This window comes from Esox lucius, chromosome 15 (assembly GCF_011004845.1).
Source record: "Esox lucius isolate fEsoLuc1 chromosome 15, fEsoLuc1.pri, whole genome shotgun sequence".
Lineage (NCBI taxonomy): Eukaryota > Metazoa > Chordata > Actinopteri > Esociformes > Esocidae > Esox > Esox lucius.
In genome coordinates this window covers 752,601-777,628 of record NC_047583.1, presented here as the reverse complement: position 1 = coordinate 777,628, position 25,028 = coordinate 752,601, and the positions used below count along the sequence as shown (strand labels likewise).

At 43.0% G+C, this 25,028-nt stretch overlaps 1 protein-coding gene across 5 annotated transcripts in view; it reads left to right on the top strand.

Annotated features, from left to right (window-relative positions):
• asap2a (ArfGAP with SH3 domain, ankyrin repeat and PH domain 2a) overlaps positions 1 to 25,028 on the top strand; it is a 94,959-nt gene that overhangs the window by 40,114 nt on the left and 29,817 nt on the right. For 3 of the 5 annotated variants that reach the window (XM_020054269.3, XM_020054268.2, XM_013137659.3), the window contains exons 3-12: positions 287 to 432; positions 1,358 to 1,432; positions 18,298 to 18,347; positions 20,065 to 20,194; positions 20,436 to 20,521; positions 20,618 to 20,693; positions 20,854 to 20,940; positions 23,527 to 23,535; positions 23,656 to 23,759; positions 24,081 to 24,150. In XM_020054269.3, the coding sequence (XP_019909828.1) occupies positions 287 to 432; positions 1,358 to 1,432; positions 18,298 to 18,347; positions 20,065 to 20,194; positions 20,436 to 20,521; positions 20,618 to 20,693; positions 20,854 to 20,940; positions 23,527 to 23,535; positions 23,656 to 23,759; positions 24,081 to 24,150 (833 nt within the window). The remainder of the gene's footprint in view (positions 1 to 286; positions 433 to 1,357; positions 1,433 to 18,297; positions 18,348 to 20,064; positions 20,195 to 20,435; positions 20,522 to 20,617; positions 20,694 to 20,853; positions 20,941 to 23,526; positions 23,536 to 23,655; positions 23,760 to 24,080; positions 24,151 to 25,028) is intronic. The other 2 variants (XM_013137661.3, XM_013137660.4) reach the window with 1 other exon arrangement.

Sequence of the window (25,028 nt, the reverse complement as noted above, 5' to 3'; positions counted from 1 at the left end):
CTCATCCCCTCTTCATCACCCTCTCATCATCTGTCTGTCTGTCTCGCTCTGAGGGGTGACCAGTTATCTTCTGGCTGTGCTGTGTGAACATTTTAAGAGTCCAAGTTGTAATAACTAATAAATGCTTGGGGTGTGTCCAGGATCTATACAACCTAATCCAGGTCAGAAGCATGACCAGACGAACAAGGACAGGGACAGAGTCTTTTGAGGCAGTCTGGGTGTCAATCTATCTGTCTATGCATGTGTGTTTGTCTCGGCCTGATGCACTGCATCCTCTGTGTTCCAGCCCATGTGGATAATGAAGAACAGTACACCCAAGCACTGGAGAAGTTTGGGGAGAACTGTGTCTACAGAGATGACCCAGACCTGGGCTCTGCCTTCCTCAAGTTCTCTGTCTTCACCAAGGAGCTGACTGCCCTCTTTAAAAATCTGGTAAGAGTCTCATTCTGTTGGGCCATTTCTTCAGAGAAAGTACTTTGCTATGTTCTAGTTTTTTCTTCAGTCACATATCTACCCTGCTCTAAGTTGGTGTCATTTCTAGGGTCAGTGGAATAGTGAGGCTGGGGGTTTTAGCTGGACAGTATTTAGTCTGGAAGGTGGGGGCTGGGGGTTGTAGCTTGACATTATTTAGTCTGGAGGGTGGGGCTGGGGGTTTTAGCTGGACAGTATTTAGTCTGGAAGGTGGGGCTGGGGGTTTTAGCTGGACAGTATTTAGTCTGGAAGGTGGGGGCTGGGGGTTGTAGCTTGACAGTATTTAGTCTGGAGGGTGGGGCTGGGGGTTTTAGCTGGACAGTATTTAGTCTGGAAGGTGGGGCTGGGGGTTTTAGCTGGACAGTATTTAGTCTGGAAGGTGGGGGCTGGGGGTTGTAGCTGGACAGGATTTAGTCTGGAGGGTGGGGCTGGGGGTTTTAGCTGGACAGTATTTAGTCTGGAAGGTGGGGGCTGAGGGTTGTAGCTGGACAGTATTTAGTCTGGAAGGTGGGGGCTGGGGGTTGTAGCTGGACAGTATTTAGTCTGGATGGTGGGGACATTATAACAAAGATTTAATTATTTATTTATTTTATTCGTTGTATAATTTATTATTCATTTATTTATATTATTTTGACTCCTTTGGTCCTCCATAGAGAACTTATTTACAATAAAACATGCAATGTGTATAATTTGAATGTCATTGCTAAGTGGAGTTGTCAGTTATAGAATGACCTCTGACCTCTTCTATGTCAGTTGTAGGATGACCCCTAACCTCTTCTATTATCAGTTATAGAATTACCTCTGACCTCTTCTATGTTAGTTGTAGGATGACCCCTAACCTCTCCTATGTTAGTTGTAGGATGACCCCTAACCTCTTCTATGTCAGTTCCAGAACATGAACAACATCATCACATTTCCCCTGGACAGTCTGCTGAAAGGAGACCTGAAAGGAATCAAAGGGGTGAGTAACATTTACTGACATTTTCTGTCTGACACACACACACCCGCTCTCACACACACACACACACACACACACACACACACACACACACACACACACACATTGCCCTGTCAAGCTGTGTGGTCTTGATGAAGGGTTGTTGTACTGCCACTCAAACTCTTTTTGTGTCATTGTAGTTAATTAGTGACTTGGTGATGTAAAAATGTTGGCCCTGGTAGAGTACAGATGAGTTTGTGTCTCTAACTAAACTCTGTCACGTCATGCCTGGAGCCCTGCCAAACATTCAGCCTGATCCCGGAGACAGCAGCCAGTCAGTGTGTGATAGTACAGACAGCCTACTGAAGGAAAGCAATCTAAATGTTGTGTAAATCGCTGTGAGGCTGGCCCCAGACTGCCCAGCGAAGACACACCACTGGTCTGCAAGGCCTCTAATCTGACCTCTGACCTCCACACTAGGATCACGTGTGACTGCTTGATTAGCACTAATGATGCTTTTTGTCTTACACTCTGTTTTTTCCCCTCTCTTTTCTGTCTTTCTTTCAATTACAAGAGAGGCTCTCCAACTTTTATTCTGCCAATCTGCCTGTCTCTCTCTTCCTGTCTCTCTCTTCCTGTCTCTCTCTTCCTGTCTCTCTCTTCCTGTCTCTCTCTTCCTGTCTCTCTCTTCCTGTCTCTCTCTTCCTGTCTCTCTTTCTCTGTCAAGCTCTCTCTCAATTCAATTCAATTCAGCTTTATTAGCATGACTGTTATTACGCCCGTATTGCCAAAGCTAGGGGTACAATAATAACAGGAGATTCCATACAGGTGTGCTCAAAAATTTGCATACCCTTGGAGAATTGGTAATATACAGGTGCTGGTCATAAAATTAGAATTTCATAAAACAGTTGATTTATTTCTTGTATAATGTATACATTAATTCCACACAGACTGATATATTTCAAGTGTTTATTTCTTTTAATTATAAAGATTATAACCGACAACTAATGTAAACCCCAAATTCATTATCTCAGAAAATTAGAATATTGTGAAAAGGTTGAATATTGAAGACACCTGGTGCCACACTCTAATCAGCTAATTAACCCAAAACACCTGCAAAGGCCTTTAAATGGTCTCTCAGTCTAGTTCTGTAGGCAACACAATCATGGGGAAGACTGCTGACTTGACAGCTGTCCAAAAGACGACCATTGACACCTTGCACAAGGAGGGCAAGACACAAAAGGTCATAGCTAAAGAGGCTGGCTGTTCACAGAGCTCTGTGTCCAAGCACATTAATAGAGAGGCGAAGGGAAGGAAAAGATGTGGTAGAAAAAAGTGTACAAGCAGTAGGGATAACCACACCCTGGAGGGGATTGTGAAACAAAACCCATTCAAAAATGTGGTGGAGATTCACAAAGAGTGGACTGCAGCTGGAGTCAGTGCTTCAAGAACCACCACGCACAGACGTATGCAAGACATGGGTTTCAGCTGTCGCATTCCTTGTGTCAAGCCACTCATGAACAAGACAGCGTCAGAAGAGTCTCGCCTGGGCTAAAGACAAAAAGGACTGGACTGCTACTGAGTTATGTTCTCTGATAAAAGTAAATTTTGCATTTCCTTTGGAAATCAAGGTCCCAGAGTCTGGAGGAAGAGAGGAGAGGCACATAATCCACGTTGCTTGAAGTCCAGTGTAAAGTTTCCACAGTCAGTGATGGTTTGGGGTGCCATGTCATCTGCTGGTGTTGGTCCACTGTGTTTTCTGAGGTCCAAGGTCAACGCAGCCGTCTACCAGGAAGTTTTAGAGCACTTCATGCTTCCTGCTGCTGACCAACTTTATGGAGATGCAGATTTCCTTTTCCAACAGGACTTGGCACCTGCACACAGTGCCAAAGCTACCAGTACCTGGTTAAAGGACCATGGTATCCCTGTTCTTAATTGGCCAGCAAACTCACCTGACCTTAACCCTATAGAAAATCTATGGGGTATTGTGAAGAGGAAGACCCAACAATGCAGAAGAGCTGAAGGCCACTATCAGAGCAACCTGGGCTCTCATTACACCTGAGCAGTGCCACAGACTGATCGACTCCATGCCACGCCGCATTGCTGCAGTAATTCAGACAAAATTGTATTGGTCTTAAGTAATATTCAAATTTTCAGAGATACTGAATTTGGGGTTTTCATTAGTTGTCAGTTATAATCATCAAAATTAAAATCAATAAACATTTGAAATATATCAGTCTGTGTGTAATGAATGAATATAATATACAAGTTTCACTTTTTGAATGGAATTACTGAAATAAATCAACGCTTTATTTATCAACGCTAATTTTATGACCAGCACCTGTATGTACAATTTTTAAAGAAAACATTTATTTCATTTCTTATGGGATTCATATGCAACTGTAGGTTATAACAGAATGGCAGAATCATAAAACAAAACATGGTAACAAAGAAAATAATGAACTGACTGTCATACCCTTTGTTCTTAATATTGTTTATTGCCCCCTTTAGCATCAATGACAGCGTGCAGTCTTTTGTAATAGTTGTTTATGAGGCCCCGAATTCTTGCAGGTGGTATAGCTGCCCATTCGTCTTGGCAAAATGCCTCCAGGTCATGCAAAGTCTTTGGTCGTCTTGCATGAACCAAATGTTTGAGATCTCCCCAGAGTGGCTCGATGATATTCAGGTCAGGAGACTGTGATGGCCACTCCAGAACCTTCTGCTATAACAACTAGGCCTTTTGCTTAGGGTCATTGTTGTGCTGGAAAGTCCAATTTTGTCCCATGTGCAACTTTCATGCAGAAGAATGCAAATTGTCTGCCAGTATTTTCTGATAACATGGTGCATTTATTCTCCATGCCTTTAGAGCTCACACACCCCAAAAACATCAGTGAGCCACCACTATGCTTCGCAATGGGGATGGTATCCTGTTCACTATAGGCCTTGTTGATCCCTCTCAAAACACAACACAACACTGGTCACAACCAATGCTGGTTGTGATCATAAAGCTCTATTTTTATCTCGTCACTCCAAATTACAGTGTCCCAGAAGCTGTGAGGCATGTCAAGGTGTTGTTGGGCATATTGTAACCAGGCTTTTTTGTGGGATTGGTGCAGTAAAGGCTTCTTTCTGGAAACTCTACCGTGCAGCTCATTTTTGTTCAGGTATCGTCGTATTTTGCTCCTTGAAACAACCATTTCTTTGTATCCCAAACAATTCTTCTGGCAATTTTGGCTGAAATCTTTCTTGGTCTACCTGTCCTTGGCTTGGTATCAAGAGATCCCTGAATTTTCCACTTCTTAATAAGTGATTGAACAGTACTGACTGGCATTTGCAAGGCTTTGGATATCCTTTTATTTCCTTTAGCGTCTTTATAAAGTTCCATTACCTTGTTATGCAGGACTTTTGACAGTTCTTTTCTGCTCCACATGGCTCGGTATCTAGCCTGCATCCACGTGAGAGCTAACAAACTCATTTAATATTTATACAATAATTGAAGTTGAAAAAGCCACAGGTGTGGGGAAATTCAACTTTAATTCCAATTTTAACGTGTGTCACCTTGTGTGTCTGTAACAAGGCCAAACATTCAAGGGTATGTAAACTTTTGATCAGGCCCATTTGGGTGATTTCTGTTATCATTATGATTTAAAAAGGGCCAAACAACTATGTGATAATAAATGGCTTCATATGATCACTATCCTTAAATAAAAGACAGTTTTTATTTTCAAAATCACTTCCAAAATTTTACAATTTCTGCCAGGGTATGCTTATGAGTACAATTGTATACCACTTCATCCTCTTAAATACTGGAATACATCCAGCACTATTGAGCAGAGTTCTACCTGAATACCTGAAAACAACTATGTGATAATAAATGGCTTCATATGATCACTATCCTTAAATAAAGGATCAGTTATATTTTCTAAATCGATGCCAGGCTATGCAAACTTATGAACACAGCAGCAACATTCAACGTGACATCAGGAACAACAATTACCAGCATTGTCTGAAAAATGCAGCAACAACAAAATATTCAAAGTGAACAACAACAATTGCAAATAAAAAAATAACCGCCATTACAACCGTATTGCCAAAGCTATGGGGACACCAACAACAGACAACCACACAATAACAAGAGACAACCACACAATAACAAGAGACAACCACACAATAACAGGAACAGGAATAATCGGCATCATCTGAAAGACATAGCAACAACAATAACAATAAAAGTGAAAATACACAAATAATGAATTGAAGGTAACAGTCCAAAGTGGGTCACATGTTGTCCCTTATTTTGTGGCTCTCTGAGGAAGCGTCCAGCTAGAGGGGCTGTGTGTCATATTTTCCTCATCGGACAGCGTGGGGAATGATGGCACTGGTGTTTCAAATGTATTAAAGAAATGCTGTCTGGTTTTTGTGTAATGTTGGCAGTGTAGTAGAAAGTGCATCTGTCTCTACCTCACCTGTCGTACAGTGACCACATGTTCATTTTTTGTGTCTGCCTTTTTCGAAGGCTAGGCTGTGGTCGCTGAGTCTGTACTTGGCCTGGATCTGTCTCTGCTTTATATCTTTGACAGTAAAAAGATATTCAGCCAATTCATAGTCTCTGTTTAGCAACTTAGTTTGTTTTGTGTTTTGGTTTGATTGTTCTAATGTTCCAGATTGGCCTTTTTGGTTTGTTTCACAATTTGGTTCACTCTGATTTGTGATTGTAAAGCAGTGTTGATCTGAGATGGAACGGTTTTAGGTGTTAGTTGGTTAGTAAGTCTCTCTCTCTCTCACTCTCACTCTCACAGTCAAGCTCACTCACTCACTCACTCACTCACTCTCTCTCTCACTCTCACAGTCAAGCTCTCTCTCTCTCTCTCTCTCTCTCTCTCTCTCTCACAGTCAAGCTCTCTCGCTCTCTCTCTCGCTCTCTCTCTCTGTCAAGCTCACTCACTCACTCTCACAGTCAAGCTCTCTCTGTCTCTCTCGCTCTCTCTCTCAGTCAAGCTCACTCACTCACTCACTCACTCACTCACTCACTCACACTCTCTCTCACTCTCACAGTCAAGCTCTCTCTCTCTCTCTCTCTCTCTCTCTCTCTCTCTCTCTCTCTCTCTCTCTCTCTGTCAAGCTCGCTCACTCACTCACTCACTCTCTCACTCACTCTCACAGACAAGCTCTCTCTCACTCTCACAGACAAGCTCTCTCTTACTCTCACAGTCAAGCTCTCTCTCACTCTCACAGACAAGCTCTCTCTCACTCTCACAGACAAGCTCTCTCTCACTCTCACAGACAAGCTCTCTCTCACTCTCACAGACAAGCTCTCTCTCACTCTCACAGACAAGCTCTCTCTCACTCTCACAGTCAAGCTCTCTCTCACTCTCACAGTCAAGCTCTCTCTCACTCTCACAGTCAAGCTCTCTCTCACTCTCACAGACAAGCTCTCTCTCACTCTCACAGACAAGCTCTCTCTCACTCTCACAGACAAGCTCTCTCTCACTCTCACAGTCATGCTCACTCTACAACTCTATCTCTATGAGAGACTGGCTGACTTGTGTCCGTGGCTGCTCTCTCTTCCACCTTAGTTCCATCTGGTGTTTTTTTCCCCTGACCCTCTCCTTTTGAATTTCTGTCCCCATGGTAACGGCCCAAACCAGTTGGCCGGTGTGCAAAGCCTCTACCAGCTGACACGCAGTGAAGCAGTGAGCCTTTTGACAGTGTCAACTGACACACAGTGAAGCAGTGAGCCTTTTAACAGTGTCAACTAACACACAGTGAAGCAGTGAGCCTTTTAACAGTGTCAACTGACACGCAGTGAAGCAGTGAGCCTTTTAACAGTGACAACTGACATGCAGTGAAGCAGTGAGCCTTTTAACAGTGTCAACTCACACAGTGAAGTAGTGAGCCTTTTAACAGTGTCAACTAACACACAGTGAAGCAGTGGGCTTTTTAACAGTTGCGACTGACAGACGTGAGCGAGCAGTGGTGCAGATGGGCTCGTTACCCCACTGGGGAATGACATTCCACCTGACCCCTGAGAATAATGGAGGGCTAGTCTGGTAATGGTACTTTCTGTTCTGACCCACACTGTCGGTCTTTATTACCACCGGGGGGGGGGGGGTCGGAGTAGAGAGTGAGAGGCAGAAGGTTGTGGGCGCTTACGAGGGCGGGGGGGCTGTTAGACCGTTAAAGACTTTCTATCTCCAGCAGTAAGGACCCTTTACTATCTCCCACCAAAACCCCCACAGTCTGCTGGCCCGTCCCTTTTCTCTCCTTCATTAATCTGTCTGTGGGCCCCTGCCAGAGGAAGTACCTGTGGAGGAACAGAGGAAGGTGTCTAGCTGTCTAGACCAGCCGGAGGTGTGTTGGATGGAACACAGGAAGTCGCTCACATCCCCTGCAGTGCCAAACTATCCAATCTCTTCAGCCTAATTGGGTTTTGGTCTGATTCAAAGATTAAACAGGCCTTCTGTCCTCCTGGTGTTGCTGTACTCCACCACTCAGCTAGATATCAGGACAAACTGATGGGAATGTCACATTCAAACCTCCCTGGTTTCCTTGGGATCTGTGTTTTTCAGGTATGAAAATAATTAGTTATTCACAGTCATACTTTTTAAGTGCCTAGAAGTGGTAAAGCTCTCCATTAATGGGGTGGAGGTTGAGAGGGTCACTTCATTCCAGTTCCTTGGGATCACAATCCAGGAATCTTTATCATGGGAGCTCAACACTAATATTAAGATCAGTAAAGCTCACCAGCAACTCCACTTTCTGCGGCAGCTCAAAAAGTTTAGAGTCAGTCGAGTTGAATGACCCACTTTTACAGGTCAACTATTGAAAGCGTGCTTACTTTTTCCATGCTTGTCTGGTTCGGTCACACAACCGCTCAGGACAAAATCAGAATGGAAAAAGTGGTACGCAGAGCATCAAAAATCATAGGTTGTAGCCTCCCTTCACTTTCTTCACTTTTCTCCACCAGAATAATCAGGAAGGCTAAAAACATCATTGCGGACCACTCTCATCCTGCTCACTATCTATTTAATCTCCTACCATCAGGAAGAAGATATAGGAGTATTAAGACTTCTACATCACGTTTTAGAGACAGCACTTACCCTTTGGCTATTAGGCATCTGAATTTGCACTGATTATTTGCAGCACTCTATCACCTGTGCTCTTCATTGCCGTGGGGTATTGTCTTTTGTCTGCAGGGTTTTGGTCTAATGTCCCATTTGTACTTATGATGTTTGTCTTTTAAGTTTTTGTTTTTATGTCTAAGAGTTGTACCAAGACAAATTCCTATCAACTTGTTGACATGGCAATAAATGTAATTTAATTTAATTGAATATTGGACCTAGGCCTTCTGTGGGGCTAATTATCTTTATTCACCAGATATATGATCTATCTGTAATGCAAGAGGATCAATGATATTTCATGATCTATGAATCAAACAGGCCTTAAGTAGTCGACAAGCATGCTGGTGCTGGCGTTACCTGTTTTGAGGGCAGAGTGGTTAAAACAGTTCTTCATAACCCTTTATTTCGGTAAGGCCATTGACCATTGGCTCTCATAAAGGCCTAATTGTTTACTTTACCCCCCCAAGTCCCACCCATTGAAAGTCAAATTGTGGTCGGTTAATTTTTATGTAATTCCAAAATGCAGTTAAATATAGTTGAATGACCGATGCTCTCTGTACAGCTCCTGTACCTGCCTAGAGACCACCACCCAGAAATTCTGATAGGATATTTTTTTTTTATTGGTATTAACCCTTCTTTTTCCAACTCAAACTGAATTAACTGAATCAGATGACCATTAAAATAATTGAATAGGTAAATCACTAAAATAAGAATGAAATAAGAATGTTTCTCTATCCTTATGTCTTCTGTTGGTGTAGAAGAGCCGGGCTATTCAATCCCGGTCCTGGAGGGCCGAAACATTTCTGGCTTTATACTCTACTAATAATATGGGACTGATTCAGACCTGCGATGCCAGGTGAAGGCAATCAACTAGCAGGTGGAACCAAAAACCAGAAGTGTTTTGGCCCTCCAGGACTGGATTTGAATTGCCCTGGCCTAAAGGTTCCCCACTGGTATCTTGTATGAGTGGCTGGGGGTTGAGTTAAAGCAACATGTAGCGTTGACAGGCTTTGTAATGGCTAGTGACTGCACAGTAAATGTGAGTCTGGACAGGTACATAGTTTAGCGACCCACGGGAAAATGACAAATTGTTCTATGATTACTCGGTAACCATTTAACTGAAAAAGAAGAGAAAACATGATCCTTTACCGAAAATAGGATTTAGTCCTTTGACATTCTCTTCTGTGGGATTATTATGATATGACAAAAAATCACCCCGAGCCCCTTTGGTTTCTTCTCACTTCCTACCATTTCAATCAAATTTCAATCACATTTATTTATAAAGCCCTTTTTACAACAGCAGTTGTCACAAAGTGCTTTACAGAGACACCAGGCCTTAAACCCCAAGGAGCAAACAACAGTAGTGTTGAATTTCAGTGGCTAGGAAAAACTCCCTAAGAAACGGGCCCCCCAAACCAGGTAATCCGCAGGTGTGGACCAGGACCTCATCTCCTACTAAAATTTAAAACTGGAGAAAACTGAGAAAAGTTAGAAGTGTATTCCTCATATCCCCCAGAACAATAATATAGCAGCGTAACACCTTGGAACTGAGACGGGGGGTCCGGCGACACTGTGGCCCTACCTGGGGGATGCCCCGGACAGGGCCCAACAGGCAGGAAATCAATCCACCCACATTGCCAGGCATCAACCAAAGGGACACCCACCAACCGCAACCTCCCTGAGGTTCACAGTGAGGTCTGCTAACAACGCTCCCAGTTTTTTGGGTCCTAAAGCGAGCATTTCTGTTTTCCTTGAGTTTAAGAGCAAGACATTTTCTGTCATCCACTTCCTAATATCTGAAACGCATGCTTCCAAAGTAGCTAATTTAGGGGCTTCTCCATGCTTCATTGAAATATATAACTGTGTGTCATCAGCATAACAATGAATGTTTACGTTGTGATTTCGGATTACATCGCCCAGAGGGAGCAAATATAGTGAGAACAATAATGGGCCCAGAACCGAGCCTTGAGGAACACCAAAGCATACCTTTGACTTGTCAGAGGATATGCCATCCACACTAACAAACTGATATCTTTCAGATAAATAAGATTTAAACCAGGCTAGAACATGTCCACGTAGCCCAATATGGGTTTCCAGTCTCTCTTAGAGAAGGGAGTGATCAATAGTGTCAAAAGCAGCACTAAGGTCAAGAAGCAACAGGACGGATGCGGAACCTTTGTCTGAGGCCATTAGAAGGTAATTTGTTACCTTCACGAGTGCAGTCTCAGTACTGTGATGGGATCTGTAATCGGACTGGAATATTTCATAAATGTTATTTGTCTTTAGGAAGGCATTCAGTTGTTTGGAAACACATTTTTCTAAGATTTTTGAGGGGAACGGGAGGTTCGATATTGGCCTATAATTGTTTAATATGTCGGGATCCAGATTAGATTTTTTAGGAGAGGCTTAATTTCTGCTATTTTTAGTGAGTTTGGTACACATCCGGAGGAAAGGGAGCAATTTATTATGTTCAGCATTGGCTGACCTAGCACAGGAAATAGCTCCTTAAGTAATTTTGTTGAAATCGGGTCTAGCTGACAGTTTGTGGGTTTAGAACTCATTACAAAATTTAGTAAATGTGTCGAGCGATACGGTATCAAAAAATTCAAGTGTCCCCATTGACACCTGGTCAGGGAGGTTCAGGACATTTTTAGGACATCTGAGATTTTGAGGACCGTAACTATTTAAGGAGGAGTCAGTTATTTGTTTTCTAATGGTGATGATCTTTTCATCAAAGTAGTTCATGTATTCATTACAACTAAAGTGAAGACCCACTTCACTTGCTAAGCTTTGCTTTTTTGTCAACTTTGCAACTGTATCAAAGAGACATTTTGGATTGTTTTTGTTCACCTCAATCAGGTTGGAGAAATAAGCTGATCGAGCAGACTTGAGTGATTTTCGGTATTGTAGTGTACTGTCTATCCAGGCTAGTCGAAACACTTCCAACTTGGTGGAGCGCCACTTTCGCTCCAATTTTCTGGAGGCTTGCTTAAGTGCTCTAGAATTGTCTGTGTACCAGGAAGCAAGTTTCTTGTTGCGTATTTCTTTTGTTTTTAGTGGTGCAACTGTGTATAATGTATTTCGCAGTATTGAGTTTAGATCCTCGATTTGATCGTTTACAGATTTATTTACTCTGTCGTTAATGAGCGAACTTGTAAGAATATCAAGGAATTTTTGTAGTCCGAGAATTTATAGTACGGCTTTTGAAACTCATTGTTTGCGGAGCAAGTGGATTTCTTGTTTTAACGGTAAATGTAATAAGACAGTTATCCGATAATCCAGGTCTTTGGAGGGATATTATTAGATCTACAATATCTATTTCTCGTGACAGGACTAAATCTAAGGTATGATTGTGGCAATGTGTTGGACCTGAGACATGTTGGATGAAACCCATTGAGTCAATTATGGCTTCAAAGGGTTTTTGAAGAGGATCATTGGACTTTTCCATATGAATATTGAAATCGCCAGAAATTAGAATACTATCTGCCATGACTACAAGGTTAGACAAGAATTCTGGAAACTCATTGAGGAACATTGTGTTTGGCCCGGGGGGCCTATAAATAGTAGCTATGTAAAACGATTTATCGGCCTGGTTAACTTTCACTATGTAAAACTTCAAAAGAATGAAACTCAGTGATGTGTTTGAGAGTAAATTTATATTTACTGTCATAAATATTAGCAACACCCCCTCCTTTTCGGGATGCACAAGGGATATGATCACTAGTATAACCAGGAAGAGAGGCCTCATTTAAGGCAGTGAATTAATTAGGCTTTAGCCACTTTTCACATAAACCAATAACAGTTTATGATCAGAGATTAATTCATTTACTGCAACTGCCTTTGGAGCAAGAGATCTAACATTTAGGAGTTCCATTTTGAGATGCGAAGTGATACAGTCATTTTTATTTGTGACCGAGGAGGAAGGCTTTATCTTAAGGTTGTTTTTGTTAGCACTACCTTGTTTTCATCATTCTCAGCCTGGAACGAGTCACAGTGGTAATAGGTAAAGCTGTACTAACTACTCTGGCTATGCTATCGACAGACTCCACTATGCTAGCAGGCTGGCTAACAGCCTGCAGCCTGACCTGCACCCTATCTCATGTTAAAGCTATAAGAGTGAGACTCCTGTCAATGTTCCTAGATAAAAGAAGAGCACCACTCCAGCTAGGATGGAGTCCGTCGATCCTCAGCAGATCAGGCCTGGCCCTATTTCTGGGAGACTCCCAAAAAGAAAGCCCGTTCTCTACAAACTCTACCTCCTGCGATGGGCAGAACTCCGTTTTCAGCCAGCGATTGAGTTGCGCAAGTCTGCTGTAGAGCTCGTCACCACCCCTAGCTGGGAGGGGGCCAGAGACAATTACTCGATGCCGACACATCTTTCTAGCTAGTTTACACGCTGATGCTATGTTCTGCTTCGTAACCTCTGACTGTTTCATCCTAACGTCGTTGGTGCCAACATGAATAACAATATCTCTGTACTCTCTATACTTGCCAGTTTTAGACTTCGCTAGCACCAACCCCAGATTAGCGGCTACGTCGGTGGCTCTGCCCCCCGGTAAACAGTGTAAGATCACCGACTGATTCTAATCTAATACTGCGGGTGATGGAATCACCGATGACTAAAGTTTTCAGTTTTTCAGTTTTTCCCAGTGAACAAGAGAAAGTTCTTGCCCGGCTGCAGGAGCTGTGCCGGCGTGCTAACAAAACTATCGTTTATTCCTGGTGGCACTGACGCAGTTTTTTCTATTTCTACACTAGCATAATCCTTGCCTGACATTTGCATCAGAAGCCGAGACTCTAACTCTGCTATCTTTAACTGAAGATGATAGTTCTCCTCCGTGTTGTTGCTACAACAATTACAGTGATAAGGCATTGTAATGATACTTAGCCTCGGGTGTTCAGGGGTGAGTAGTTCCGTTAATTAAGTCCAAAAAGAGTCCCGGTGTAGTAAAGTTGGGTAAGAGGTCAACAGATAAAAATATTGCGTTGGTAAAACTCTTAAAATACAATTTTGACCAATTAGTTTATATGGGGTAAATTCGAAAAAAAGTTTGGCCGGTAGCCAGGTAGGTAACAGCAAGCAGCGTACAGCACGTCAACAATCCGCAATCTCAACAATCCCACCAATCCATTTATTGGTCCTTTTGTAATGGTGATGGGTAGAGAAGGTGACAGATGGAAGGTGTTCCTGGCTTCACCACTCAAATGTCATTTCTGCTTGAGGCAGGAGAGATTCAACTGAGCCATGATTCAGATGTGTTAGATTGTAAACATGGTTCAGATGTGTTAGGTTTTACACATAGTTCAGATGTGTTAGGTTTTACACATGGTTCAGATGGGATAGGTTGTACACGTGGTTTAGATGGGTTAGGTTGTACACGTGGTTTAGATGGGTTAGGTTTTACACGTGGTTTAAATGGGTTAGGTTGTACACGTGGTTTAAATGGGTTAGGTTTTAAACATGGTTCACATTGGTTAGGTTTTAAACACGTTCACATTGGTTAGGTTTTAAACACGTGGTTCAGATGGGTTTGGTATTTCAGTTGTGTGCAGGACATGTACTTTTGAGACTCAATCCAAAATGTTATAAGACAAAACTAACCATGACACAACATCCTCACTGTCAATTACCTATTAGGGTAAAACCGATCCAATCTTAGCTGGTAATGCGCTCTCCTTCCTGCATGTATGTGCCAGTAAATACTTTCTGGTTGAGTGAGCAGTGTGATTTGAGTTAGAACAGCTTTGGTGAGATGTGCTTCAATCTGTTTTTGGCTCTCCAGAAGCTGCAGTGCAGTTGCGATCGGCAAGGCCAGTTGGTTGTCCCAAAAATTGTGAGCGGAAAAAAATAGCAAAGAAAAAGAAATACTCGTTGGCTAACCCTCTGTCCACTGTCCCGCCGTCACCAAACCCTCTGTCCAGTGTTCACACCCTTACCTAACCCTCTGTCCAGTGTTTACACCCTTACCTAACCCTCTGTCCAGTGTTTACACCCTTACCTAACCCTCTGTCCAGTGTCCACGGCGTCACCAAACCCTCTGTCCAGTGTCCACGCCGTCACCAAACCCTCTGTCCAGTGTTTACCCCCTTACCTAACCCTCTGTCCAGTGTTTACCCCCTTACCTAACCCTCTGTCCAGTGTTTACACCCTTACCTAACCCTCTGTCCAGTGTTTACACCCTTACCTAACCCTCTGTCCAGTGTCCACGCCGTCACCAAACCCTCTGTCCAGTGTCCACGCCGTCACCAAACCCTCTGTCCAGTGTTTACCCCCTTACCTAACCCTCTGTCCAGTGTTTACCCCCTTACCTAACCCTCTGTCCAGTGTTTACACCCTTACCTAACCCTCTGTCCAGTGTTTACACCCTTACCTAACCCTCTGTCCAGTGTCCACGCCGTCACCAAACCCTCTGTCCAGTGTCCACGCCGTCACCAAACCCTCTGTCCAGTGTCCACGCCGTCACCAAACCCTCTGTCCAGTGTTTACCCCCTTACCTAACCCTCTGTCCAGTGTTTACACCCTTACCTAACCCTCTGTCCAGTGTTTACACCCTTATCTAACCCACTATCCACACCGTCACCGAACCCACTGTCTAGTGAATACACCCTTACCTAACCCTCTGTCCAGTGTCCACGCCGTCACCAAACCCTCTGTCCAGTGTTTACACCTTTACCTAACCCACTGTCCAGTGTTTACACTCTTACCTAACCATCTGTCCAGTGTTTACACTCTTACCTAACCATCTGTCCAGTGTTTACACACTTACCTAACCATCTGTCCAGTGTTTACACACTTACCTAACCCTCTGTCCAGTGTTTACACTCTTACCTAACCCTCTGTCCAATGGCCACACCCTCACCTAACCCTCTGTCCAGTGTCCATGTCCTCACTGAACCCACTGTCCAGTGTCCACGTCCTGACCAAACCCACTGTCCAGTGTCCACACTGTACCTAATCCACTCCAAACACAGAATACAAACAGACTGGTGGAAAGTGCGAACACCGCTAAACAGCAGGGCCGAGGGGATTTACAGAGTTGACGGGACACAGGGCTGATGTCATCTCTTCTAACACCAAACATTCTGAACATGTGTATCCATTTCCCCTTGGAACACAATGATTCATCGCTCATGCACACACACACCGACAGACAGTCTGATGGGCAGTCACACACACACACCGACAAACAGTCAGACGGGCAGTCAGACACACACCGACAAACAGTCCACACACGACAAACAGTCAGACAGGCAGTCACACACACACCGACAGACAGTCCACACACGACAAACAGTCAGACGGGCAGTCACACACACACCGACAGACAGTCCATACCAAGGAGTTCTGGTCCTGGCCTGGTAAACCGTACAAAGGGATTGTGGTCCTGGCCTGGTAAACCGTACAGGTGGGGGTACACACCTAGTTGTGGTAAAGGCTACGGGCTAAAAGGCTAACGGGGGAACAAATTGGAACAAGCTCATTACAAATGGAATCACAAAGAACAAGTTAAAGCTCTTAGTTGCACATTTAGGTCTCTTAGTGGAAATGCCAGACCTACCGCTACTGTACCACTGTATTAATATGAACCATTCCATTCATGAGGCCCGGGAAGTACCTTCCTATTGAAGCTTTGTGTCTACTTAGACGAGGACCAAAAGTAAAGTGCTGTATTCCATTTTAAAGCCTCTCTTCCAAACATCTTGTTATGATTAGCGAGATAGTGCCTGTTGATTTGACAGTAGACTGGATATGAACCGTATTTTGGCGTTTCCTTCGGCATTCCCCACGCTGAGCGACCCTGCCCTTTTCTGTTGTTTTGTTCAATCTGTTTAGCTACACAGACACGCTTGGCAAGCTCAGTCCCCTCTTGTATATCATAAGACCAAACCCCCATCAGATGGAATAGTCCTACTCCCTACTGTTTTATTGTGGAAGCTACACAGTAGTTTCTCTTCACTTCTGTTGGAGCTGAATGAGAGAGGGATGGCTGCTCCTAAAGAATGTTCTTTTCCTCATTCTCTCTGGCTGGCTTGTCTCTCCGCTGCAGTGTGTATTTTTAGCAATTTTTTGTTCTCTCTCTTGTTTTCTTCATCTCATTTTCTCTTCCTCCCTAATTTTCTCTCTTGTTTTCTGTCTCACCTGTCTCTGGTCTCAGAGTTTTCACCCATTCCCTCTCTCATTGATTGTCTTTGTGGTCTTCCACTCAGTCAGACCATGACCCAATGACCTGTGAACTCTGGCCTCCACTTTTCTTTTGGAGAAAGGGTCAAGGGTCGACCAAAGGATCATGTATAGGACTCTGAAAGATTGAGAATGGGATTTCAGCCAAAAGGTTTGATATATAGACTGATGAGTTACACTGGATTACTTGTTATAATGCAGTAATAGGACATATTGATTCTAACAGAGCTTTAGAAAGATTACCTCTTGTTGATTTATGCTGCCTCATTTTATCGTACCAAATAATGTCTGAAAAGAAAAGGCCTGTGACTGTCAATTAGAAAATAATACTGTCACTGTTGAAGGTTTCCATAGCGATGGCATTTAAAAAACAATGAGAAATTAGCAATCAGTTTTTTCCACAGTTAGTGACTTTGAAGCACTCAGCATATATGCATTGAAACATCAAGCGTGTTTACAATCAGATAATCCATGCATCTCATCATGTTTAACCACCTTTTTAATGGCATCGGAAGCAGCAATTATAGCCACAGCTATGGTGTTTAGAGGTAGAAATTACATGGGCAATTTCACCCGTTTTAAAAAGAAATTCTGTTTTTGTTTGCTCCTAATCACTGTTTATTCGATTGCTCTGTGGAAAAGCATTTGATCAATTAGCTTACGGCAAATTAGCTTACCTGTTCAGTGGTGCATCTACTACAGCCATGTGACGGTTATGAACAGGCCTGTATTTTCGTTTTGCTGCTCAGTGGTGCAGCTACTACAGCCATGTGACGGTTATGAACAGGCCTGTATTTTCGTTTTGCTGCTCAGTGGTGCAGCTACTACAGCCATGTGACGGTTATGAACAGGCCTGTATTTTCATTTTGCTGCTCAGTGGTGCAGCTACTACAGCCATGTGACGGTTATGAACAGGTCTGTATTTTCGTTTTGCTGCTCAGTGGTGCAGCTACTACAGCCATGTGACGGTTATGAACAGGCCTGTATTTTCATTTTGCTGCTCAGTGGTGCATCTACTACAGCCATGTGACGGTTATGAACAGGCCTGTATTTTCATTTTGCTGCTCAGTGGTGCAGCTACTACAGCCATGTGACGGTTATGAACAGGCCTGTATTTTCGTTTTGCTGCTCAGTGGTGCAGCTACTACAGCCATGTGACGGTTTTGACAATATGACTATGTACTGACTGAAGAGGAACAGGTTGACTGCATTGGGTTGAGTTTTGGCAGCATGTTGACCTCTGTTTCCTGCTGGTATTGGCAGCTATTTGAGTCATTTGTGTTTAGTTAGTATCAGTATACTATAACTGCCTATGTAAACCTCAAAAAGCCTTGTCCAGCTACAATAAACCATGTCTGTTTTCCAGAGTTTTAATAGGCCAATAAAAACTGTACGACGAATGTAACAATTACTTTGAGTTTTGACAATGTTGAAATAATTTACATCAGTGATAATATCATGTTGGCACCGCTATTTTTCTTTATGTTTATTCCAGTGAAAGCTGACATGCATCCCCCAAAACTTTTTCAACTAATGTAGGGCTTTCCTGAATTACTAAAGTTAACACATGGCTTTTCTTTTCACAGGACCTGAAAAAGCCTTTCGATAAGGCCTGGAAAGACTACGAGACAAAAGTGTAAGGATTTTTATGTTTAAAAGCCCTACACAAAGACAAGTTGACGTCAAGTTGGTTCCTATAAAACTGCAAATGAAATGAAAACAAAGGAATCCATGTATGAGCAGTCATCCTGTAATGACTAATATTCATACGCTGATCTGCTCCCATATATTACTTTTCTATTACTTTTGAGAGTACCTTCACTACCAGGAATTGGAAATTTTATTCTGGCCCGTTTACAACAATAAGACAATTATCATTATGTTGTGTTTTGTGCATTAGCCATATTAGTTGTTTGTTGCAGTGATTCTCTTAATATATTAATAACCTAGATATTATAACAAACAAAATAAATTCTGTCATTGTTAGAGCCTCATTCATCAGGTGCAGTGTGTTAAATGAGATGTGATTTCGGTCTTATCTGTCGTGTGGGCTTATTCCCCCGTCCCTCGACAGACCTCACCTTGTGGTCCTCAGTTAAGACTTCCTCAATAACAGATCATTCCTTCCCTGAACTCCTCAATCCACTCTGATATCAATGGGATTTTGATATATTTTCCAAGCTGCAAAGGACATTCCTTAATGAAGGGGTAATTTATTTTGCTTTCCCACACCAATCTGACAAGACGCTACTAACTGTTGATCCAGTGGATGTGAAGTGTCATGCCTTTGACCCAGCTTTATGTTCATCCATTGATGCTCCCTCTCTGCTAGTGCTATCAGTGGTGTGCAATTCTGTGCTTGATTGAGAACATTGTTGAGGCATCTGATCTAATGTGCTTTAAGGTTTACCGATCAGTCTGATCGATTATCATATCTCTAGAATATCTCAAATCTCTTCGTCAACCATTAAGATTAAGGTTTTAATATTTTTAGACCAAGAGATGAGTCTCTGTACCTTGAGTGCTCTCCTCTGGTTTTGCCAACCGCCTGCTGTCCTCACTTGAGCTAGTGTCTCTTATGGCAACATGTGGCTGATTTTATCTTTCTGCAGTCATAATTTGATGAACACTTGATGTGTTTGCAAATGTAAAGTAATGAAAGCACGGCCAGCTACCGGATCTTTAATGACTAAATATTACCCAGGTGTCTTTGCCTGAGGTGGATTCATGTTTGCGAAGCAGCAGCAGGAAGTGAAACTTTTTTTCAATCAAAGTAGTGTGTTAGTCACGCTGCTGACGGAGAAACTGAGTGAGTGAGGTATTTTGGAAGAGCGTTTGATGATGATAACCTTTGATGAGGTGGTTGAAATGTTGTACGCCTCACAGGAGCAGACCTCCCTGAAACCCCTGCCTGGCAGTCAGCTTGATGTCCGCCCCTTTGCACTCTCTTTTCATTCAGTACGATCTGTTTGGATTTGTTTCTTTGATTTGTTTTTCTTTGGAATGGCCTTGCTCCCTCTGTGTTTTCATTGGTCCAAATGAGCCGAGCTGTTGACTGACGTCAGGCTGAGGTACCAGCTCAGTTAGTGCCGGGCCACTAACACTCGTAACAGGAAGCACAGGTCGTCTGGACTGGACATGGGCCTTTCAGAGATGTAGGAGGAGTCAAACTCTGCATCCTTTTGTAGTGCAAATATTCAACACTAGTCGTCGCATTGAAAGGAATGCCCTGTTGCATGGAATGCTCCCTCTCCCATGTTTACTTCCTATTTGCTGGCTGTCTGTGGTTGAAAATGCCACATGGCAGCACTGGTGACCTTTTGACCCATCAGTGATGTCACTTCCTGTCCCAGCACTAAGATCGAGAAGGAGAAGAAGGAGCATGCAAGACAGCACGGCATGATCCGAACGGAGATCAGCGGGGCTGAGGTTGCAGAGGAGATGGAGAAGGAGCGGAGGTTCTTCCAGCTGCAGATGTGCGAGGTGGGTAAGGAAAGGGGTGAAGCCCCGGCCTGGGTTGCCAGATTGAGGTCTGATCTGGGTTGCCAGATTGAAGTCTGATCTGGGTTGCCAGATTGATTGAGGTCTGATCTGTGTTGCGTGATTGATTGAGGTCTGATCTGGGTTGCCAGATTGATTGAGGTTAGGCTTGGTTTACTAGAATAGATCGATCGTGTCTATATATTTTGTGGACGGTTTCTTGACACAGAAATCTGTCTTGCAGTATCTTCTCAAAGTGAACGAGATCAAGATAAAGAAAGGGGTGGATCTACTTCAGAATCTCATCAAATACTTCCATGCACAGTGCAAGTAAGTCCAGCAGTCAGTAAACGTATGCTTTGGATGAAACACTCTGGTCATGGGAATTGGATAATGTCTGTCTCTTCCGTCTCTCCCTCTCCACAGTTTCTTTCAGGATGGGCTGAAAGCAGTAGATAACCTCAAGCCCTCTATAGAGAAACTAGCCACAGACCTGCATACAGTGAGTTCTACTGCAAACCTCTTCATGGCTATGGAAGGATTCTGTGGCTCTTACCTTTTGTTTGATCTGTTTAACCTTGATGCGATCCCTGCTTGACCTTGATGGGATCCCTGTTTGACCTTGATGGGATCCCTGTTTGACCTTGATGGGATCTCTCCAGATAAAGCAGGCCCAGGATGAGGAGAGGAAGCAGCTGACCCAGCTCCGGGATGTCCTGAAATCAGCGCTGCAGGTGGACCAAAAGGAGGTAACACTTATAGAACTAGAAGGACGGACACCTCTAGGGGGACGGACACCTCTAGGGGGACGGACACCTCTAGGGGGACGGACACCTCTAGGGGGACGGACACCTCTAGGGGGACGGACACCTCTAGGGGGACGGACACCTCTAGGGGGACGGACACCTCTAGGGGGACGGACACCTCTAGATGAAGAGAAGCTTGTTAAACCAAACACATTTTCGGATGTAGTCAACTCAGTGAGATTTCAAATTGGAAAATGATGTCGCATCCAGTTCATGATCAGCCAATTACACTCCATTGAAAACATTCCCTAACTGCAGGTAGCAGAAAATCAGAAACCTTGTCGGACAACAGAAGCTGTTCATTTCCCAACTCATGAAATCAGTACTTCAAAATAGTGCTTTCAATTACATTGAAATAAAGCTTTTAATGACACTGTCCTTGCTGTCACAACCAAAAAGCCCTTATAGCACCATTTTCCACACTATCAACATCAGTCTCAACACATCCAGTAATGAGTCTGTCTCATCTAATCACATTCCTATCCTGTCACTGATGCACTTACAGGTACATATTAAAAACCTGTATGTTCACTCCCTGTCAACATTAGAAAACACCAGTGACTGTATAAAACATCAGTAACAGTGAGCTACAGTTAATACATGCAGTGAGCTACAGTTAATACATGCAGTGAGCTACAGTTAATGCATGCAGTGAGCTACAGTTAATGCATGCAGTGAGCTACAGTTAATGCATGCAGTGAGCTACAGTTAATGCATGCAGTGAGCTACAGTTAATGCATGCAGTGAGCTACAGTTAATGCATGCAGTGAGCTACAGTTAATGCATGCAGTGAGCTACAGTTAATGCATGCAGTGAGCTACAGTTAATATCTGGACTTGCTGTCTTAAGCTACTATGAGGAGTGAAAGGCTGCTGTTTGTAGTACCAGAAGAGGTGAAACAGTAAAAAAAACGAATGGTTCGGGACGGTACTGTTTCAATACATGAAAAATAAATGCCTGAGAAATAGTCAAAAAGGAAGGTTTTGAGTGAACAGAAATAAAATTAAGAGAGCACTGCAAATTGAACACTTCTGTTCCTTGCTGGAAACCTTTCTTTTTGACTTTTTTGGAAAGGAAGGAAAAAGGTGCAGTGGTCTCTTAATTTTTTCTGGAGCTGTATGTAATTTGTATTTATCCATTTATTATAATAGTATACGTGGGTAGCTTGAATTCCCAGGAGCATATGGAAACAGGGACCAGAAAAACCAGCAGTGTCTGTCTTATAACATGAAAATAATAGTCATTTAAATCAGAACTTTAACAAGAGTGCATAATCCAGCAGCATATATCAAAATAAAATCACATATCAGTGCTGCAAAATAGGACCACTTGAAACATGTTACTTCCAAAGAAAAAAATGACAATTTGTACCTGAGAAACTATATTTGTAAAAAACAAATACCGTAATTTCCCGTTTATTAACCGCGGCTTATTCACCGATTTTGATTCACATTTTCAACCACAGCAGTTAATACATGGGTGCGGAGAATCTAAAAGTTTACATTTTAAAAAGCGTTTCCACTGGCCCTTTTCTCAGATGATTGGTTGTCGATGTTGAGGTCTCGGGAACTCATGTAGGAAATATGATACAATTGGTCTTACAGGGTTTTCAAAAACAGATATTTTATTCTTTAACAAAGACATTTTGGTAGCGCCCTATGTCAGAGGTTTAATATTAATGTAGAATTCTGCGGCACATATATGGGTGTGGTTAATATTTGGTTGGTATGTGCACAAAGCTATTAAATGAATGGTATGGGTTGTACACAGTGTGGGATATAAACGGGGAATTACGGTAAATGTGTAGCCATGTTACTCATGTTTAGCCACTGGAATAGGCTGTCATCGATGAACAGAGACCAGATGGTGTAGCTGTTTTATTCAACCCTCGTGGCAGTCGCCGTTATAGTGTACAGGGAAACCGGAATGTTCCCAGACGGCTGACCTAACTGTTGTTGGAGTGTCTTCTAGTTCTGGCTTTCCTTTGCGTTTAGCAAACTGCTAATTCCTTCATAATGAAATTGCTGTTACCACGGTGTCTCAGCTCCGGTTCTGCTGGAGTGAAATAGCCAATGAGCTATGAGACGAAACAACTTTCTTTTCTTTTTTTTAAGACAACTTCATTGCCATGTGGATATTTTCCCCATGTTAATTAATATACCATTGGTTTATGCAATAATATAATATTTGTATAATATCATATATTTTCTAACTATAATTATATGATTAATGTATTGTTTGCAGTGTGTACTGAACTGTGCACAGTGGACAAGGTACTGACCAGTCCAATATGAATGCACGTACCGTTTCACCCATGCATTGAGAGAGTTGCACTATGATGCCTCTGCATGATTCTTCTACATTCTATGGCAGATGTGTTATCTGTCCATTTACATTTAATTGGGAACATTTTAATGATGCAGTGTAACTGAATGTCTAGAATCACAACGCCATTTAAAATGGCAGCGCTCTGTCTTACCACTCTGTTCTCTTCTTTACTTTAATGCCTCTGCCTCTTGGTGAACCAAGTCTAGGAGAGTAAGTGTATCATCTGTGGCTCTTTGGTCTAGTGTGTGTGTGTGTGTGTGTGTGTGTGTGTGTGTGTGTGTGTGTGTGTGTGTGGGACATCGTCTAAGACGTGTGTTTGTGTGTTTGAAGGATTCCCAGGTGAGACAAAGCACCACCTACAGCCTGCACCAGCCACAGGGAAATAAGGAACATGGGACCGAACGCTGTGGGAACCTCTACAAGAAGAGTGACGGGTCAGTTTGTCTCTTTTCTAAAACTTGTTGCATCTTCAAAAAACATTGATAGAGCCAATTGAAAGGCCAGACAAAGCAAAACACTCAGGCACATATAACAGAAGTCTGCATTTACCTGCTGATACAGCATAATAAGACCATTCATATTTAATGTTGTTTATATGGGACAGTTTCTCATTGTAGATTGTGTATGCATTTACATAATAATGAATGAACACCCTGGCTGATATCATGAATTCATCTGTTGAGTTTACTGCCACATCTTTGCTGTTTTGTTCCATGGATGTGACATATGTGTGCATTGTAAATGTGTGTCACCAGGCTAAGGAAAGTTTGGCAGAAGAGAAAGTGTTCAGTGAAGAATGGATATCTCACCATATCACATGGGACAGTGAGTAATCACCCTCTTCTAATTCTGTCTACACAGATTGTATCACACTGGTGTATCACACTGGTTGAAGTTTCAGACACCATTGGTTTAACTGGCTTAGTCTATTGACTAATCACCTCCCACAGCACCTTCCTCCAAGTGTCTGGTGAACCCAAACACCAATCAGTAAGCTGTAACTGTCTCCATAGATACTGCAGTGACATGGCATAACAAGGCTCTTATTGGTCTATTAACATAAGTCAGAGTTGCAGGCTGTTAGTGGTTAGTTTCTCTGTGTTATGAAGATGCTGGTTTAATGAAGTGTTTTGGATGAAATCAAGTCAAGTGCTTTGGAACATCTGAACTTCTGCTGCACTGAAAAACACAACGGTCAGTATTCTAATGGATGTGTAGAGTGACTCTCTGAAGGGCTGAATTGTTCCAGGCTCATGTATTCTAGCTTGGTGACAACGACAATTCCCTCTGGAAGTCTTTACTCCATTCTCTTTCTCTCACTTCCTCCTTCCTGTCACCTTTTCACACTTTCACTCTCTCATTCCATTCTCTCTTCCATCACCTGGCTTTCCCCCTCTTTGTTTCTTTCCTTCTTGTAGAAACATACATACAGACAGTGTATTTGCTTTCTCTCTCCTCTTTTCCCTATGGAAGTCTTTACTCCACTCTCTGTTCTCTCACTCCCCATCCTCTCTTTACTCTCCCTCCCACTCTTTGTCTCTCCTCTTTCCCTCCCCACCCTCTCTCTTCTCTCACCAACCGCTCACTTCTCTCTCTCTCCTCTCTCCCCCTCTCTCTCCCCCTCTCTCTCCTCTTTCTCCCCCCCCCTCTCTCTCTCTTTCTCCCCCCCTCTCTCCCCCCTCTCTATCTCTCTCTTTCTCCCC